Here is a 19,459-nt window from a genome sequence, read left to right as displayed (position 1 = left end):
CGAAAGATCATAACATAATTAATTCTCTTATGCCCTTTTATGTATCCCTTGTTTCAATTTTTATTCGCAATAATGAATGAATGCGATTCGATAAAGATTTATCGTTGCGATACAGTTTCATGTCATTTATCAAGAGTTAATTAATTTTTAATTATTAATATTTATAGCAAATTATGTTTCGATATTAATCGTAACATAAATAACGTAATCGTGTTTAATATAAAAATTACAATATACAAAACGTTTTTCACTACTACTTACTTACTCGAGAGTCATCGTGTGAATGATGACAAAGCTGTAATGTATAGTGTGCTACTGTTTATATTTTATATTGCCAAAGTCGAACATCGTATTATCGACAATTCGTTGAAATATTTTATATATTATAAAATATGCATTAACGCGGAATATTAATTTATACAAGTATTTTAATTTATTGAGTAAAATTGATTATTTATTAAACAATTTATCACGGAGCCGTTATGCTAATTATTTGTATCTATAATTTAATTGTGAGATGTTTTACTTCGTGTTCTCTCATAATCCAAATTATATTTATATTGTCAAGTAGAACGATAAAATTATTATAACGAATTATGTTGCAATATTAATCACGATCGGATTGGAAAAAGAATTTGATAATATACGAAGCGTTTCGCACACTACTACTTTATTATTCGAGTGTTATATACGATTGATGACAAAGCTGTGACATGTATAGCGCGCTTGCTATACGTCGCCAAGACCAAACATGATATTATTGATAATTCTCTGCCGAAATATTTTACGTACATATACATGCGGAATTTTAAATTATACAGGTATATATTTTATTTTAAATTAATTATTAAATGATTGATGTATCACGGAACCTTTTGTTATGCTAATAATTTGAATTTATTCGATTGTTTTACCGTGCTTTTCCGAAGTCAAATTTTATAATATTTAGTTTTGCATTTTAAAAGACTGACTTAGAATGAACTAAATAAATAAATAAATAAATAAATAAATAAATAAATGATGTTGAGAAAAAGTAAAAGAAGACACATAAATAAATAATAGCATGAAAAGAGAGAACATACTAATATTTTTATATAATAAATTACTATTAATTAAATTATTTATATTTTTTTTTATATTATTTATATTATCAGAGGGACATATATGTTACCCTCTGAGAACATTCGTGGACATTGGTTTTGTAGTTCATGTCCATTTTTAATGTCTACAGAGGGAGTATCACGTCCAAGGATTACCTAAAAGTTGGCCATGACATCTCTCAGTCTTCTCTTTGAGACTAATTATAAAAAAACTATGACCAATCAGGTATCTAATATTCAGGATGCTACAATATGATGTCCTTTATTCCTCTATTCTATTTGTGATTGGTCTGTACATATACTCTCTGTGTAATTTCATCTAAATAGACCTTTAAGTTGGCGCTTCCTTTACTATAGTATGTTCTTGATATAGATTTTGGCAGTACTAAATTTTCATTTGTAAATGACACATTGCCAATTAAAACGGAGAGGAAAACATAGTTTTGAAACCTATATTTCCTTTTTAATTCAACATTGTCTTATTACAATTTTGGAGCACAATAGGTAATGTCAGGATAATGTATAGTTAAAAAAAAAGAAATGCATTAAAAATAAACACTTTTTTATAATAAAAATTGATAGAAAATAAATAAAAACATAAAAAAATTTTTTTAAAGATTTGGATATATCGAAAAACTGCACATATACTTCGGCAGTTTTCTTGCAGTAAAAAAATTTGCATATTCGCAAATTGCTAAGTAAGCTGTAGTTTATGGAACGCGATTACCTGTGCATACAAACATACAAATACACGTACACGTAATTATCATCATTTACAAGTTCGCTCCTTGCATGTCGTAGTGGCCGTTATCGCTACGATGATTTATGATACTGCTTATCTAAAACTTTAACATTTTCTTCGCGTTAGTGAATCAAGCAAGTGCGAGTACGAACAATTGTATTGTATATACGTTCGCCTTCTTTTCTGCGAAGATTGTGATATTAAGATTTGTGTTGCAACATGTGATTTATAAGTGAGTTGTGAAATTGATTAGGAAATTGCACTTTGGAAATTTTAGTTTCGTTGAAACTTTACTTTTGTCACAAAAGTCATATGATGTTATCTTGAGAGTTTATGACTTTTATATACTATATAATATTGATATATAAATAGGAAAATACATCATTATTATGATATATAAGCTTGTCGCTTTTTGCAATTCATTGTTGTTTTTTATATTGATTTTTTTCCTAATTATGTTATATCGTAAAATAATACATTAGTTAAAATATGCATGGAAAAATCACATATATACAAAAATATAACTTTATTTAAAACTCATGTTCAATCTTAATATATAAATATAAAAAAATAGAAGTCATAAATAATAAAGATATATATATATATATATATATATATATATATATATATATTAAAGCAAAAAAATGTATAATAGAAACTAGAAAGTAAATTTTAAATCTATTGATATGATGTTGATATCATAAAATAAATAAATTATATATTTTTCTTTAATGTTATTCTTGCACAATCCATAATGAAAAAAATATAAACAATTTAATGAAAAGTTAATGTATATGTAATGTGAAAAAAATAATGTTTGTTCAGAATCGATGTGTCCGAGATTAGTGTGTAACATTGAAAAGATATAAAAAAAAGAATAAAAGATGCCAGGTACTTTGACATATCCGATTTATGCCGGCGTTGATTCGCTCCCTCCTAGAAGACGCGCTTATACCTGGAATGCACAGCATCGTTCAGCATCACGTGTAGCAGAGATTAATGCGCATCTTGGTCGAGTATCGTTATCAGAACCTTTGGTAAGACATATTAATATGTATATACGAATTTAAGAAAGTCTTAAGATTTTCAAAAAACATTTTTTATCTAGCTCGTAGTACATTTTCTTCAGATAATATTTGGCGCGAAAGTTAAAATACTGTAGCCAGTATTCGCGTTCTTTTACGCTATAAAGAGAAATAAAAAAAAGTTTTGTGAATCTAAAAATTACCTTAAAACTTTCTACTATGTATTTATAACGGTATTTTTTAGTCACGACATTCCAAAGAGAGAGAGAGAGAGAGAGAGAGACAGATTTTAAATGTAAATTTTATAATTTCAGCTTAAAAAAAAAGTTTACATAAAATATATATCTCTATTTTAGAAATGCATTACATTCTATATTGCAAAACCATGATAAAATATATTTAGATTTTCATTGAGATTTTTTTCTTAGTTTCGTAATTCTAGTTTCTAGTGTCGTAATTCTTTGTATTATGACGCGATATATGAGAACTATTATGTGAAAGCATACAAAAGGTTTCCTAATTCTTAAATAGTAAGCTGTGGAAGGTTTGATATTTAAATAGCCTTGTCAAATTTGCAAAAGTTTAAGTCAGATGTTACATAAATCAAAGATCTTTCATGACTATTGCAAATTTTTGTTATTCTAATCATAATCTTCGAAATTAAGTTTTCTCATGGTTCTAACAACAAGATAACAACATGAGATTACGAATTTTTACAATAATTTTTTATATATTCCGATTGTGGCATTTGAAATATTAAGTGATAAAGTCGTATATATTTCTCGAAATATTAAAATATTTTAAAAATAATTTATATATTTTATATTGGCAAATAAAATATTTTTATTCTAAGACGGAACATATTTTTGTATCAATTGCATATTTAATTATTAATTAAGATTGAATATTTTGCATATTTAATTGCATATTTAGTTATTAATTAAGATATAATACAATATATAATATATATGAAAATGCAAACAATTTTGCCTTATCGCATCTTATTTTCGAATTTTTTGCAAACCTTTCATATTTATTATTTATCACTTTGTTAATAAAGAATATCTTGTTTGATAAAGGGATTATAGCGGAGATTTGACGCAAGATAATAATGATTTTCGCATGAAGTTTATATTTGTTTAATGAAATATGCGATTGGACAGGTTGTCGCTTTTTGAATATTTAAAAGGAAGCTAGCCATCTTTGTATCCGGAAGCGCACATGTCACATCCGTCTCGGTCGCGCAATAGTCGTGGAGAGGGGTTAACACACAAAATATATAGGTTTCTTGATGGCACATAAGAAACTGTGAGGCTTGTTAAATTGTATAAGAAGGAGCGGTCGCGGCGATTAGATCCCAATCGCGAGTACACGAAACGTTAATGGCAGAGGAACATGTTTATGGTTACAATCCGACGGTCGGGGTCGATGGCGATTCCGTACGTAACTCTACTTTGACAGTTTGACAAGTACAGGTTGGGTTTTCTGGGCGACTGATAAAGGCGCACCGAGAGTTACTCTTTCCAAGTTATTTTTTTTTTCGATGATATTTCTCGCAAAGAGCGGAATCATCGAGATTTACATCGTGGATTTTCACCAACGTCGTGTGTCACGGGACGACGATGACAACAATCTGTCCGTACCATATCGAAAAAAGTTATCAATGTCAATTTTATATCACACTCATTCATAATGGAGCAGTATTTTACCTGCCTTCTTCGACACGTGTTGTTTGCATAGCTTAAATAGTGTTATTATCTGTTAGTTATTATTACTATAATGGACGATTTCGTTATTATTGTAAACAATATTGATTTTTGAAATAAGTTTCTGATGTAATTGTCCGGAGATATATCTTGTGCAATGTAATGTAACATTTCAAGAAGATTTTTGTCTGCCATTATGATAATGTCAACTTGAAAGATAATTTGTTTGTAATATATTTGTACAATTAAAGATTGTAGTTTTATAATTTTAAATTATTTTAAGTATTTTAAATTGTAATAATGTTTCGAATAGTTGTGTATATAAAAATATTCTCTAGAAGAAAATTACAAATATATGTTTTGACATATTCTTATTGATATTATGAAAAGTTTGTTGCATATTATTTTTATTAATATCATCTTGTTAACTATAAAATATTAGTTTAGTATATGATTTTTATTTACATTATAGGGAGATGAGACAACGAGCAAGCTGAGATTAAAAGTAATCGCTGGGCATCATTTAGCTAAGAAAGATATTTTTGGTGCAAGTGATCCCTATGTACGCGTTGATTTGAATACGATAAATGGTGATCAGACAGTCGATTCTGCGCTCACCAGAACTAAAAAGAAGACGTTGAATCCTGTCTGGGAAGAAGAATTTATATTTAGGGTTAGTAAAGTGTATAAAAAGTGCAATATATAAATTCTCAAGATATTTTTGTATTATTTTTAATTTATATATGTACAATATATTACTAACGTAACTCTTTTTATTAGGTAAAACCAGTAGAACACAAATTGGTTTTACAAGTTTTCGATGAAAATAGATTGACAAGGGATGATTTTCTTGGCATGGTGGAACTAACATTGATTAACTTACCAAAGGAACAAGAAGGGCGTGTTATACCTGCTAGGAATTATGTACTTCGTCCACGTAGGTAAGCATCTTTAATGACTTTTTTTGCTTCAAGCTGCATATATTCTTTAACAATTAATTTAATACATTACACATTTTGATCTAATTTATATTATTTATAATTAATCGCAAGTTAAGTTGAAATTACTTAACATATGTTATAGTTTGTAACTAATTGCACAATGCAAAATAAAGCATAAATAAGCATAATAAAATATAAATCATATTTTATTGAGCAGCTTAATTTAAATTTTCAATAATTTGCATTTTAATCTGAACTTGTATAATTAAAAATATGCAATTTCTATATATATTATATATTAATATTATTTTATTAAAATTTGTTTGCTTTGTATTTTTTGATTTGCAAATGCAAAATAACTTATGAAAATATGGCTAGTAATCATTCCAGTCAGCGGTCGCGAGTTAAGGGAACATTGGAACTGTATCATGCATACATTTCCGACTCATCTAGTATTGAAAATGATAATGGAGATGTGTCAGATTCGGGCGGATGGGAATTAGTACAGCCAGAAAATAACATGTCAGTAGAACAAGCTGCAAATGTATGTATAAATATATCATATTTTAAATTAGTTGCAATAAATTGTGACAATTTTTCGAAAAATAATAGAATTTTTGTACAATTATATATTTTTTAATCATTCGAAATATTTTCGTATGTGTATAGATTACAATGGTAATTAATAGGCCATTACCACCGGGATGGGAAGAAAGGCAGGATGCAAATGGCCGTACATATTATGTTAATCATATAGCGCGTTTTACACAATGGGAACGCCCAGAAGCGTATGTAACAGTATTTATTTGATATCATTTGATACTTTTCGAAGTATTATGTTAAGTATTTAACTACAAAATATCGCCTTATTGTAAACAGAGATACAACAGCGACGAGTGGAATTGTTGAACAACGTAATTTGGATACAGCGGCTACTGAATTTCAACGGCGGTTTCATATTAGTGCTGATGATGAAGGTCGGCACAGAAATTCGGTAGTAAATCAGGTAAGTTATATTAAATATATGATATAATATTTGTTCACATTACAAAAATTCTATATTACAATTTTAAATTGCTATCTTTGCATAAATTTTCACAATACATCTATATTTTAAGTAAAAGAAAGTAATATATACTAATTTTTTATATAGGAAGCATTATTAAAAGAAATACTTAAATTGAATATATTTTAATAATCATGTTCTTTTCTTTGAATATGATTTAAGTTAAGGTCATTTATACAATATTATTCCATTATGTTATAAAGGTTACATATATTATATTTGTTTTATGATATAGAAAATTCTCGAGTTTATTAGATTACAAATCAGAATAAACAAAAAAAAATTTTTTTTTATATATTCCTAAATAATTTTACATTTCTTTATACTTTTACTAACCGTGTAGTAGATAGTAATATTCTCTGCTTTCAAATCTCCACACTGACAGAGGCATTGTTATCTTTTTGTATTATATTCATATCTATAAGATATGTGTTCATACGCACACACGCACAAAATATCGTAATATATACTTAAATAATATAATTAATGTATACTTTTATTATTTGTAAAAATATTTTTTATAAAGTATGCGCATAAAAAGCATAAGAGATTTTTTAAACATAATTCACTAATGTATTTATAAAGAAACATAAACATTGTTGCTATTTAATAAATTAAATTTTTTATGAAGTATTTTATTTTATGGATATATATATATATATATATATATATATATATATATATATATAAACATTTAGTTATAATGTTGACAAAAACTCAAACTTAACACTCATTTTAAAAACACATTCAAATGTATGCAACATTTCCTAGTGCATAATGATGTTTCTTATTGCATTTCTTTTGATGTAGGAATGTGTTTAGTAAATAATGTAGTGAATAGAAATATAGTCTCTAATTGCACACAAATTAGTAAATACCAACGGTTTAATATTAAATATTAATCAAATTTTAATTATTAAGAAGCAATTTTAATTTGTTTTATTTTTAAAATGATTAAAAACAAATTCTTTACATGTATATATAAAATTTTAAAATTAGTATATTTATACAATTTGTATCGATTAGCATGCAGTATGTAGAAATTTGTGCATGTGTGTGTAAGGATGGTGAAGTTCTACGCGAGGATGATGAAGATTCGGAAGCAAGAGATTGTGAGGGTGGGAATCATAGGGGAGGGGGTATTGGGGATACTTCTTCAGACTCTGGACGTTCTGTCGATCAACGTGGCTACCTTAGCGAATCTGAAGAGCAGGTATTAATGTCTATAAAGTTGTTATGTTTATTTTTTGTTGAGTATTGCGCTTACCATATATGTATATGTGTGTGTATATATATATTTACATTTATTTGCTTCTTATAAAGTTTAATAATAGCACATGTATGTTTTATTTTATGCATCACTTTGGTCCGACATATTCGATACTGATATAATTAAGCTACATAAAACAAAAAAATATATATTGTATATCTAATTTCTAATTTCTTGTATAATCTCTATATAGTGTGTAAGATATATTTAAATATAGAAATATATATTTAAAATATCTAATATTTTAAGATTTTACATTTTACAATTTACAGTTTAAATATAATATCAGATGAAATTTATAATTTTTTCTTTTTTGTAATATAGTGGACGTAATATGAATAATTTAAAAATAGAATTTTAACTGCAAAAGGCTTTTATTTTTCATGCAAATATTTTTTAATCTGTATTATTGCTTTACAATTTAATATCTCTAGCATGCTATTTAATTTTAGTAATTTTTATATATTTTAAAAAAGTTCTTTTGTAAAAATTTTTTTTGTATTTATAAAAGTTGGCATGAGTTTTTCTCATATTTATCATAAACCACATATAATAGAAAAAAATATATTTAGTAATTCAATTTTGCAAAAGTATATTCTTGTGAGATATACTATGTACACTAGTTTGTATTATAATATGCATATTAATTTCATTTTGTGTACCTATTTTATTGAAATTTGTATAATATGCAAATATATGTTTACTTTATATTTACAGACTGACGATAATGTTGATAGTCCAGCTGGTTCAAGACGCTCATCAGAACAGGTATTAATATATATATTCCATTAAATCACTCATAATATTATATAACATATATGTTCAATTATTCTCTGTTATTCTATCATAAAAATTTTAGAGTGAAAGTCCCAAACCTACTCTTCCCATGTCCAATGATGAAGGATTGCCGCCTGGATGGGGCATGCAAGTAGCACCTAATGGTAGAATATTTTTTATTGATCACAATGAGAGGACAACAACTTGGATTGATCCTAGAACAGGAAGACCAAGTTCTATACCTAATCATATTGCACCATCAACGACACCGAGAAGTGATATAGATCAGTTAGGACCGCTTCCAGAAGGATGGGAAGAAAGAGTCCATACTGATGGACGAATTTTCTTTATAGATCATAGTATGTATATAATTTTTTTTCTTTTACAAATCTAAGTTTGAATTAAATGATGATAATATCATGGCACTTCTATTTATTCTCTCTTTTTCTTTTAAACAGATACGAGGACAACACAATGGGAAGACCCACGTATGTCCAATCCTCAAATTGCTGGCCCAGTGCGTGATTATAAATATTTTATGCATATCGTATTTTATATAGCTATAAAATATAACACGTTTATTTAAACTTAAAATATTGAATAAATTTTTATATTTTTCAGGCCGTACCATATTCTAGGGATTACAAGCGTAAATATGAATATCTAAAATCACAATTAAGAAAGCCTGTATGTATAGATATGCTTATATTATACAATTTTAATCAAACATAGATTTATTATTATATCCATAACATCTTATTACAGAATAATGTTCCTAATAAGTTTGAGATAAAAGTTGGACGGAACAATATTTTGGAAGATTCGTATCGTATTATAAGTTCTGTTAATCGAGTCGATATTCTAAAGACGAAACTGTGGGTAGAATTTGAAGGTGAAATAGGCTTAGATTATGGCGGCCTTGCAAGGGAATGGTTCTTCTTATTGTCTAAGGAAATGTTTAATCCATATTATGGACTTTTCGAATATTCTGCAACGTAAGTATAAAAATACTGTTTTGATGCTTGTAATTTATGAATATAAGATAAAAATAAACAATATTTCTTCATTTAAAATCTTAGAGACAATTATACACTCCAAATTAATCCTTGTTCTGGTGTATGTAATGAGGAGCATTTGAATTACTTTAAATTTATTGGACGTATAGCAGGGATGGCTGTTTATCATGGCAAGCTTTTGGATGGTAAAAAAAAAGAATTGATATTCTACATAAAAAGAAAATATGTATAAAAGATATTTCTGTGAAGTTTATTATATATGTTGGTATTTACATATCTTCCATTTATTTCAGCTTTCTTTATTCGACCATTTTATAAAATGATGTTGGGTAAATCAATTGATTTAAAAGATATGGAGAGTGTTGATTCGGAATATTATAACTCTCTTCTATGGATTAAAGAGAATGATCCCAGTGAGTTAGAACTCACTTTCTGTCTGGATGAAGAAAGCTTTGGTCATACTTCTCAAAGAGAGTTAAAACCAGATGGTGCTAATATTCCATTAACTGATGAAAATAAGGATGAATATATAAGTTTAGTCATACAATGGCGGTTTGTATCTCGTGTGCAAGAACAAATGAATGCCTTTTTGGAAGGTTTTAACGCTCTTATACCATCAACATTGGTGAAAATATTTGATGAACATGAACTAGAATTGTTGATGTGTGGTATACAGCATATTGATGTGAAAGACTGGAAACAAAATACTTTATATAAAGGAGATTATCATGCAAATCACATTGTTGTACAGTGGTTTTGGAGAGTTGTTCTGTCATTTAGCAATGAAATGCGTTCTAGATTATTACAATTTGTGACCGGCACATCACGTGTTCCAATGAATGGATTCAAAGAACTTTATGGTAGTAATGGACCGCAATTATTCACAATTGAGAGGTGGGGTACACCAGAAAATTATCCAAGAGCTCATACTTGGTAAGTCCTACTGTATTCATGTATTTCGTTTAAAATTCTTTTTAGTTAACTTTAAATTATGTTAAATGCATATTTTATCTATTTTATCCATTCTATTTTTTATGAAATATATAGTTACTTTTTAATTTTGTTCATTACTATTGTTACATTAATTTCTAGTATATAAATTTATCACTACAAAAATTAGTAAATTATATATACAATTTATATATAAGAAAAAGATTATATACTCAATTTATAAATTATATAAAAAATGTATACATTTATATTTATATACACAATATTTATATGTAGCAATATATAAAAAAAATTATTTCAGTTTTAATCGTATTGACCTTCCACCATATAAAAGTTATCAACAACTCAGGGATAAGCTAGTTAAAGCCATTGAAGGTTCTCAAGGCTTTGCTGGAGTCGACTAGCACGAAATACCTTTATTCATGATGATATCTGTAATATAAAAAAATGTATATATTACATATATATCTATAGGTACGCAGAGAAGTATATATATCCTAATATGAGTATCTATTTAAAAGTTTTTGCACTTTAAGAATTTAGTTGTCCTGTAATTAAGAGCGACAACATTAAAACAGGAATGATATGTTAAAAAATTAAATTGCTTAATTGTTCCAAATAACTTGAATAATCTTTATATAATAACTTCAAGTCTTTCAGCATGTTGAACTTTAAAAAAAAAAAAGAAAGATATACATTATATTTAATAAAAAATATTTGCTTCGAAATCTTTGAAATGCAATTGCATAACTAATCTACTTTTAAAGACATGCCATATTTTATTATCTCAACTTTAGGATTTCTTGAGAAGTGATTTGGCTGCTATAATAATGTGATAATTATAATATTGATTTATTAATTGATTGTTCTTATTTGTTAATACTAAAGTGTTGTTATATGAAATATGATTTATGGAAATGATTATATATCAAAATTATATATAAATTATAACAAACTAAAATGTCATACATAATTGCATGAAAACAAAAAGAACAATCAATGATAGTCTATGACTTGAAAAAGAAAGAACAAATGTTCTATATATCTGTGCTCATATACATACTTTTTTTCACTTTTACACATGATATTAATATGATATAATGTTGTCGTGCTCAATAAATTAAATTCTTAAAAAAATTGCACTTAAAAGTTTGCACTTGATAAATTTGATTAAAAGAACCACTAACGTTTGCTTAATTTTTAAAGAATTTAATCTCTAGTTTCATGTATCTAGAATATTTAAAATTATAATTATTATTCTAAAAAGCATTCCGCTATCAAACTTATACTATAAATATTATTATATTATTATTATATTATATTATTATTGAGATATTATATCATAATTTTATATTTTTATGGCACATCAAATTCTTTTCTTCTTTTTAACTTTAATAGCGTGCAAATTTTTAATATTTATATAAATTGTTTGTCTTTTCTTAAAAAAAAGAAAAAACACATATACATATTGATGTAAACTGACTTATTTTTTTTATATACGTTATTCCTTTTTATGATCATTATATAATAATTTAATTATTATATAATGATAAGAAATGTGTGACAATGCACATAGACATCCTATTAAAAAAGAATATAGTATATTCCTATGTGTACAGAAGAATATAAATGTATTTTTTGTCGTTAATGTTATAGAAGAAAAAGTTCAATTTGAAATTTAAAATTAATAAAAATTTTATTTTTTTCTGTTAACATATATAATTTTTAAAATAAATTATAATAAATTTTTTTATATATTAACATGTAAAGTTATTGCATATGAAACTTATTTATAAAATAATTATTTTGATTATTAAGAAATATTTAAAGTTTACTTTAAGAATTTAATTTAATTGGTTACAAATTACCGTTAATTTTTTCTGCTTATTCTTCTAAATTCAATAATAATTTAAAAATATATATTGTGCTCATATAACATATTTGCGTAGTTTATTAAATGAAAAAACATACTTTGAAATTGTTTCTTAAAATCTAATCACTTGTATTTTTTATTAGTATATCCTGATGTGTGTGTATATATATATATATATATATATATATATATATATATAACATTCAAAATAATTTCGAAAATAATGTAAATTTACTCTTTATTAATAATCGAAAATGACAAAATTGGCGTCAAATACAAAAATGCCTATCTTGTATCATATAACATTTATTTACAAAACTAATATACATTCTGAAAGACACAGAGTTTATATAACATTCCATCCTATTTGTACAGTTTATTTTATTGTAAACACACACGCGCGCGCGCGCGAATACGTCCCATTAGATAATAAATAATATTGTCATGGCAGAAATTTTGTGGCCTTAAATTCTGATTATGAGATTTCTTATTTTGAATAAGTCTCTCGTTCGTATAATCTTAGATGTTTTTATGATAATAAAATGCGCTAATGATTCGTTGGTAAAGGAATATCTTTTTATACTCTTTCATCTTCATATTAGATTTGCAGAAAGATATGTGTATAAGCTTTTTAATATGTTAGTATTTTTCTTAGTTGGAAGATTACAAGCTTAAATCAGTATAATCTAATTTATTATAAAGTGCAAGTAAACTGATTTCATTATTGAAGCAACAAACGAATAATGCGCAATTTAATCTTTATAAGTTAAAATGAAAATTGAATAAAATTGTCATTGTATATGCGTGTACAGTACAATGTTCTCTAAGTCTGTCTTATTTGTTTAAATATAATACTATGTAATACATACTGTATGAAATTTTCTTATAATTTGCAATAGTCGAGCAATACATACTGTATGTAATCATTGAACTTATGGAACATTGTCACAATATGATGCAGATGATGCGAGAGACTCACAAAATTTTTGTAATTAAGTATATATGCTCTATATTAAAAAAAATGTAGTTTCTTGTATCATATTCTCCTTATACATAAAAAGTTATAAATACAAAAAGCATTAATGATAAGATATCTAATGAATTTAATAATCGCGTTTGGTATTCTATGCATAAATCTTTTTACAGAAACCAGCGTGTTAAAGTTGTATTTACATGTAAAAATTGTGACGATATCAAAAAGGAAGGTTTAAAAATGTATAGGTATTATCATAGATAGATGTTTTGTTTGAAAATGACGGCATTTATATGCTTCATCTATATAAATATTTTTAACTCGTAAAACTTAATGCCTTATGATAATTATATCACGCATTACAACATATCTACTTAATGTTTGCATCATTATTTACCGATGTAGCGATACATTGAGCTTATTGCTGCGTCAGATAGCTATTATTTGTCTATATACACTTAGAAAGCGTCTTTATCTATACGTCAATTTTCACTATCAATGTCTTATTTAATTTATGAAGACAGAAAGAGACTTAATTGTTTTTAAGCTAGCTCAATGGTACACATATGTTTTATTTACTTACGTCTGCATGAACTGAAAGAAATGCGTGACTTAATTATATATCTTATTAAATCATATGTAAATATAACAAAAAAATATATACAAATACGTTGTAATATATATACATATATATATATATATATATATATATATATATATATATATATATAAACAGGCGCTTCTATATCGCAGTCGCAACGAGAAATACGTAAAAAAATATGCTTATCGTGCTACGCCCTTACGTTATTATTATTAATTATTATACTAACGAAATGGTGGAGTTTTCAATCATGAATTTTAAGCATTAATAATTATATTTAATGAAATTAATATTACAAATTATGTTCTTATATAATATTGTGGAAAACCAGACTATATATGCAAATAAATTATATTAAAAAGTTGCATATTTAGACGTAACTTTTAATTCTTTTTCGTGTAGCTGATACAATAGAAACATTCTCTGTGTGTGTGTATGTGAATACAAAAGGATACTTTATAACTTCTATTCGATTTATTTTAACTTTATACTTTTCGAGACATATCTGTTTCAGTATTGATTTGTTTTCTCTGTGTTCTTTGCTTACTATGTAATTATTGTAATTCTGAAATTGTAAACCTATAGAATACTATTTTCAAGTTTCACATAGATTGAGTAAACATCTTGTTTAATTTATTCTTATATATTGCATGTAAAAATATTTTTATCATAAATTGTGACTATCAAAAATTTAGCCAATTAGGAAACAAACCTTTATTGTTATGTTTGTGAATAATTTAAACAAAAAAGTTTAGTAATATATTTAATTCGAGATGTGCATTAAGTCTTATTCATATATTGATATATATTGATATCTTATCAATTCACATCTCTTCTTTTTTACTTTCTTCAAAATTGATCTCGAACCTGTCTTAAGATGGTGAATCGTTAAATAATCTAATAATTAATATTTTAAATAAATTATTATATTTTGCTAGTGTTGCATCCAATCCATCGTCGAAACGGAGGAAGATCCATTATTCAAATATGCCGCCAGCTGCCAAGTTACCGAGTACGCCGACGCGCTGCGGGATGGCGCTAGTCGCGAGCACATCCGCAGAATCAAAAAAGACAGGTGGGAAGTGTAACATCACACATCGATTCGGCGGCCCGCGTCGAGCCCGAAAAAAAACTTTCCTTCTCCGCGTCTCCCGAATCCTGGCCGTGTCCGGTCGCGACGAGAAAGCCCGGCGTCTGACGTTGACGCGCGCGTACGCGTGTGGTGCGGTGAATCTAAGTGACTCTTTCTGTCTCCAGTTCGGGGAACGTATACGCGTTACACCGATGGAAACGTGACTGTCCCTCGGTCACACACGGTGGTTCCTGTCACGGCGCAGCGGCCAGCACCAGGAACGGTAGCAGCGATAGCCAGCCCTCTCGTTCAACCCCCATCACCGTCGAAGACCGCGTCGCCGACGCCGAGGGAGGGAAACTCGGCGCGCTGATAACGGTCGCGGCGGAGGTCACTGCATTGCGGTGAGTACGTCGAACTCTATAATACGTGTACTTCGGCTTTTCTCCCGCACCTCTACATTTTTGTGCATACGATATTGCGCGACAGCGGAATCTCGTCGCGAAGGTGACACTTTTTGCTCCCTCGCGTCGCGAGCGAACATGACCCGCTGTCCAGGGTTCATTAGTCGCCCTCGGCGACGAGTTATGTGCGATATATACGTCGACACACCGCACTCGGCGGCGGTGGCGGTGAGCTTTACATTTCGGAGCTTCTCGAATCCGCGGATCGGATCTCTGCAGAATTTTCGAATATCCCGCGATAGAGCGTCAAGGAGTCATTGTTCGGGATGTCATGGAGATGTCATTGGGAGGTTCTTTGCGTACGTTTCTTCGTGATCGATTGATAGTTTGAGTTTTGGTAGACAATGACACGCACATATTAAAGATCTTCGTCACGAATTCTTTGATATTAAAAATATTGCAGATATATGTATTTCGAATAGCATAATTATTTTCCAGCCATGATGTTTATGCTCCTTTAAGTGAACAATATTAAAGCGAATATATTATTTTATGAATACCTTGTAGAAAGAGAATAAAATATACAGAGAGAAAATACAAAGAATTTGATAAATAATAAACTTCATAAATAATAAAGAATTTGATAGATAATAAACTATTGGATAACTTAATCCAGCTATGTAATATGTGTAATTATTTATATATATATATATATATATATATATATATATATAAATAATTACACATATTACATAGCTGGATTAAGTTATCCAATAGTTTATTATCTATCAAATTCTTTATTATTTATGAAGTTTATTATTTATCAAATTCTTTGTATTTTCTCTCTGTATATTTTATTCTCTTTCTACAAGGTATTCATAAAATAATATATATATAGGTATAATAATATATATATATATATAGGTGTAATATAAATATACTTGTTTATATTTATTTATTGCGTACATTTGTTTTATTTAAAAATTTATTTGCTATTTGATTACGATGCATATTAAAGTTTTATTTTTCTCTCTTTCATTTTATTAATAAAATATTAAGATTTCAAAATTATCCCCCTATATAAATTTAATAAAATATACCGTCGTTTGCAAATTAATCAATTACGAATATTATGAATATTTTTAATGCAAATTAAAACTTTATATAAAATTGTAAAGTATCTTTTACTCATTCAATCTTTTACTCATACAATTGTCGGTTATACAGTTACAATAATATAATTTTCAAAATTTAGATCAAATAGCATTCTCTTTACTTATAAGAATTTACATCATTTTACACCATATTAATGTCAATTTGAAATTGCTATTATACTAAATTATTAGATTGTTACGATTATTATTGTTAAAATATTGATTGTATTATCTTGTTAAACCAAATCATACGACGCATTGTAATCGTTATCCAACTGATATTATTATTATTATCAAATAATTGTTATCGAAATATTATTCATTTAATCAATTTATGTGTAAATATATATAAAATCCACATAAAAATAATGTCGGTTCCAATTTAATCCTCCACATTAATAATTAACATAATTAATCGTTCTTATTTTTTATGATATTGAGATATTATTTTATTTTTTTATGATATTATAAAACTATATTTATCATTTATTATATAATACTTTTCTCTATTCGAGAATTGTTATTCTTATATATATAAGATAATATCCGAGAGAAATTGTTCAGCGTTATTAATTACATCGAGCGTTGGCGTATTTATGTTACATCAATACTACTGTCCATAACAAATGTCATAATAATGAATGCCAGATGAAAAAGTCTGTCTTGTTCTGTTCCTGATATCTGACTGCTAATTAATATAATATAACAATGTATCATCTGTCAATCTATATGTTTTTCTCATATTCTTCTCGAAAATTATTAATCTCGAAATGCATAAAAGAAATGTCACAGAATTAGATTAAAGTGCGTCGTAGTGATAACAGTTTTATTTTGACACTCATCGCTGACTAATCGACACGGCAAACGTCGTGCATCTATTTTTTTTTAACTCACGCAGTAAACTTGCGTTTATCTTACCTCTTTATACCTCTAGGTATCGCATCGATATCTCTGTATTTTTTTTTTCGTTTTTCTTCTCGAGAATATACGCATATTAAAATGTATATTATTCAATGACGGATAATTGCGGATAGATCATTAAAGCTTAATTATAGTCTTTTCGTATTTTCATCTATATAAAGCGTATGCTATTTGTCAAATCGTTTATTAATATGCATTATTTTATTTATCATCGTTCTTATTTTTCGCGATTTAATATTTGAAATGGATTTTTAGGTCAATTAAGTCTATCTATTGTCTATTTGATAATAATCAGCTGTTTCAACTTTATTGTTGAATTATTCAAATTCGCGGTAGTATGATGCAATATACGATTCGCACATCGTGCATCAAATGAAAAATCCAACAAACTAGCTAAAAATTGAATATAACAGCAAAACTCCACAATTTTCCAATAGTATACTTCAATTTTTTTCGATATTAAATTAGTACAGTTATATCTTGTAGATTTTATATAGGTTTTTATATATGTGATGGCAATGAATTCATGTTTCGTTGTCATAGTAATCGCATATTCTCTCACTATTTTTTACTATACTTTTCATTAGTTAAAAGAATTATAGATCAAAATTTTTAATTATATCCGATTAGCAAAAATGCGATTAAAATTTGATATTTTTGCGAAATATATTTCACGGTGTATTGAGAGTAATATTATTATATATAAACATTATGGTTGTAGAATAAATAATATGTTTTGCTTTGGAATAAGATTTACATGATACGATATATTCAAGCTTGTAAACTTATCTGCTCGAAACATCGGTACTTCACGAAAAGAGCTATATTGTCACAATTCCAGATTTAGTCACAGAGAATCTTCAATGGATAAAACGTGACATTCACAATGCCACTCACGCGTAGACGCACACGCATGGTTGTGCAAGACGGTCCTTTGATCGCGATAAAATGAGGAGAACGTTGCTCGTAAATATCCAGCGGTGCACATTGCAAAATTATGTCTTCGGACGAATCGCATTCCACAACGCAAATGCCGATGGTGTCGTTGTACGGTACCACGACAGTTTAATACATCTGAAGCATCCATTCATTTCCCCGCATTCAGATTCTCGAACGCACGTTTCTGTATTTTAATCTAAATTCTTGTTTAGTTCGGCGTCTCTATTTTTTTTCTTTCCCATGACGTGACCTTATCCTCTGGTGAATTGCTTTTTCTCTCTGTCATCTTCCTCGATAGCTATCGTGCATTTAAGTTTCGCGAATTGACACGTGTTATAATTACGGAAATTTTCCGGAAATCGGAAAAAAGACGTTATTTTTCAATCAAAATCTCCAGCATTTTACTTGTATATAGAAACCGGCTTTATTCGCGAGAATCGCATCTGCGCAGTTTGACAGATAAAAATTTGATTTTTCTCGCAAAATGCTTTTATCGTTTTGAAATGTGCCTTAACCACAGAAATATAGCGCGAAAAAGTTTTAGAAAAAAATTATTTGATGCCTACCGAATATATGGCTGTAAAGCCGTGATTTGATTTCTGCGGAATTTTATATCATATTGCCAACTTGACCATTCACAATTTAAAGTTTTAATTTTTTTACATATATACGTATTTTATCACACATTTTCTCTTTTTCTCTCGAGTAAAATTGTTTTAATTTTTTGAAGTAATAAAAACGATGTGAAATATTAAATTGTTGTAAATATCGAAAATAAACATCTATATGGAAACATATGTCATATACATGTAATAATTTTTATGTCATTATTAGTTTCGCGATGGCAAAGTTTCAACTTTGATCCATTTTGTACACAACAGTACGATATATACGTTGGTCACATAGTAATACAACATTATTAGCGCGA

The 19,459-nt window shown here is 27.5% G+C and overlaps 2 protein-coding genes across 8 annotated transcripts in view; both read left to right on the top strand.

Moving 5' to 3' along the window:
- Positions 1–1,948: 1,948 nt before the first annotated feature.
- LOC105250351 (E3 ubiquitin-protein ligase Nedd-4) lies at positions 1,949–11,674 on the top strand. 5 transcript variants are annotated; one of them, XM_011256386.3, is made up of 16 exons: positions 1,949–2,074; positions 2,668–2,879; positions 5,046–5,246; positions 5,354–5,514; positions 5,905–6,058; positions 6,184–6,302; positions 6,394–6,520; positions 7,644–7,793; positions 8,568–8,618; positions 8,710–8,986; positions 9,086–9,144; positions 9,249–9,314; positions 9,393–9,622; positions 9,707–9,828; positions 9,937–10,576; positions 10,896–11,674. In XM_011256386.3, the coding sequence occupies exons 2-16, from the start codon at positions 2,727–2,729 to the stop codon at positions 10,996–10,998; spliced, it is 2,613 nt and encodes an 870-aa protein (XP_011254688.1). In that variant the 5' UTR covers positions 1,949–2,074; positions 2,668–2,726; the 3' UTR covers positions 10,999–11,674. The 5 variants fall into 5 exon arrangements, with proteins under 5 accessions (XP_011254688.1, XP_011254687.1, XP_011254690.1 ...); XM_011256385.3 differs by having other exon boundaries at positions 1,950–2,074; positions 5,893–6,058; XM_011256388.3 differs by lacking the exon at positions 7,644–7,793 and having other exon boundaries at positions 1,950–2,074; positions 5,893–6,058.
- A 3,434-nt stretch (positions 11,675–15,108) lies between these two features.
- LOC105255014 (semaphorin-1A) overlaps positions 15,109–19,459 on the top strand; it is a 214,313-nt gene continuing 209,962 nt past the window's right edge. For 2 of the 3 annotated variants that reach the window (XM_025415282.1, XM_025415280.1), the window contains exon 1: positions 15,109–15,517. The gene's annotated coding sequence lies outside the window, so the exon portion shown is untranslated. The remainder of the gene's footprint in view (positions 15,518–19,459) is intronic. The other variant, XM_025415281.1, reaches the window with a different exon arrangement.

Source organism: Camponotus floridanus, unplaced genomic scaffold (genome assembly GCF_003227725.1).
Source record: "Camponotus floridanus strain SB8 unplaced genomic scaffold, Cflo_v7.5 scaffold12, whole genome shotgun sequence".
NCBI classification, from domain to species: domain Eukaryota; kingdom Metazoa; phylum Arthropoda; class Insecta; order Hymenoptera; family Formicidae; genus Camponotus; species Camponotus floridanus.
The sequence above is the reverse complement of the archived record's forward strand: the minus strand, read 5'-3'. Positions and strand labels throughout refer to the sequence as shown.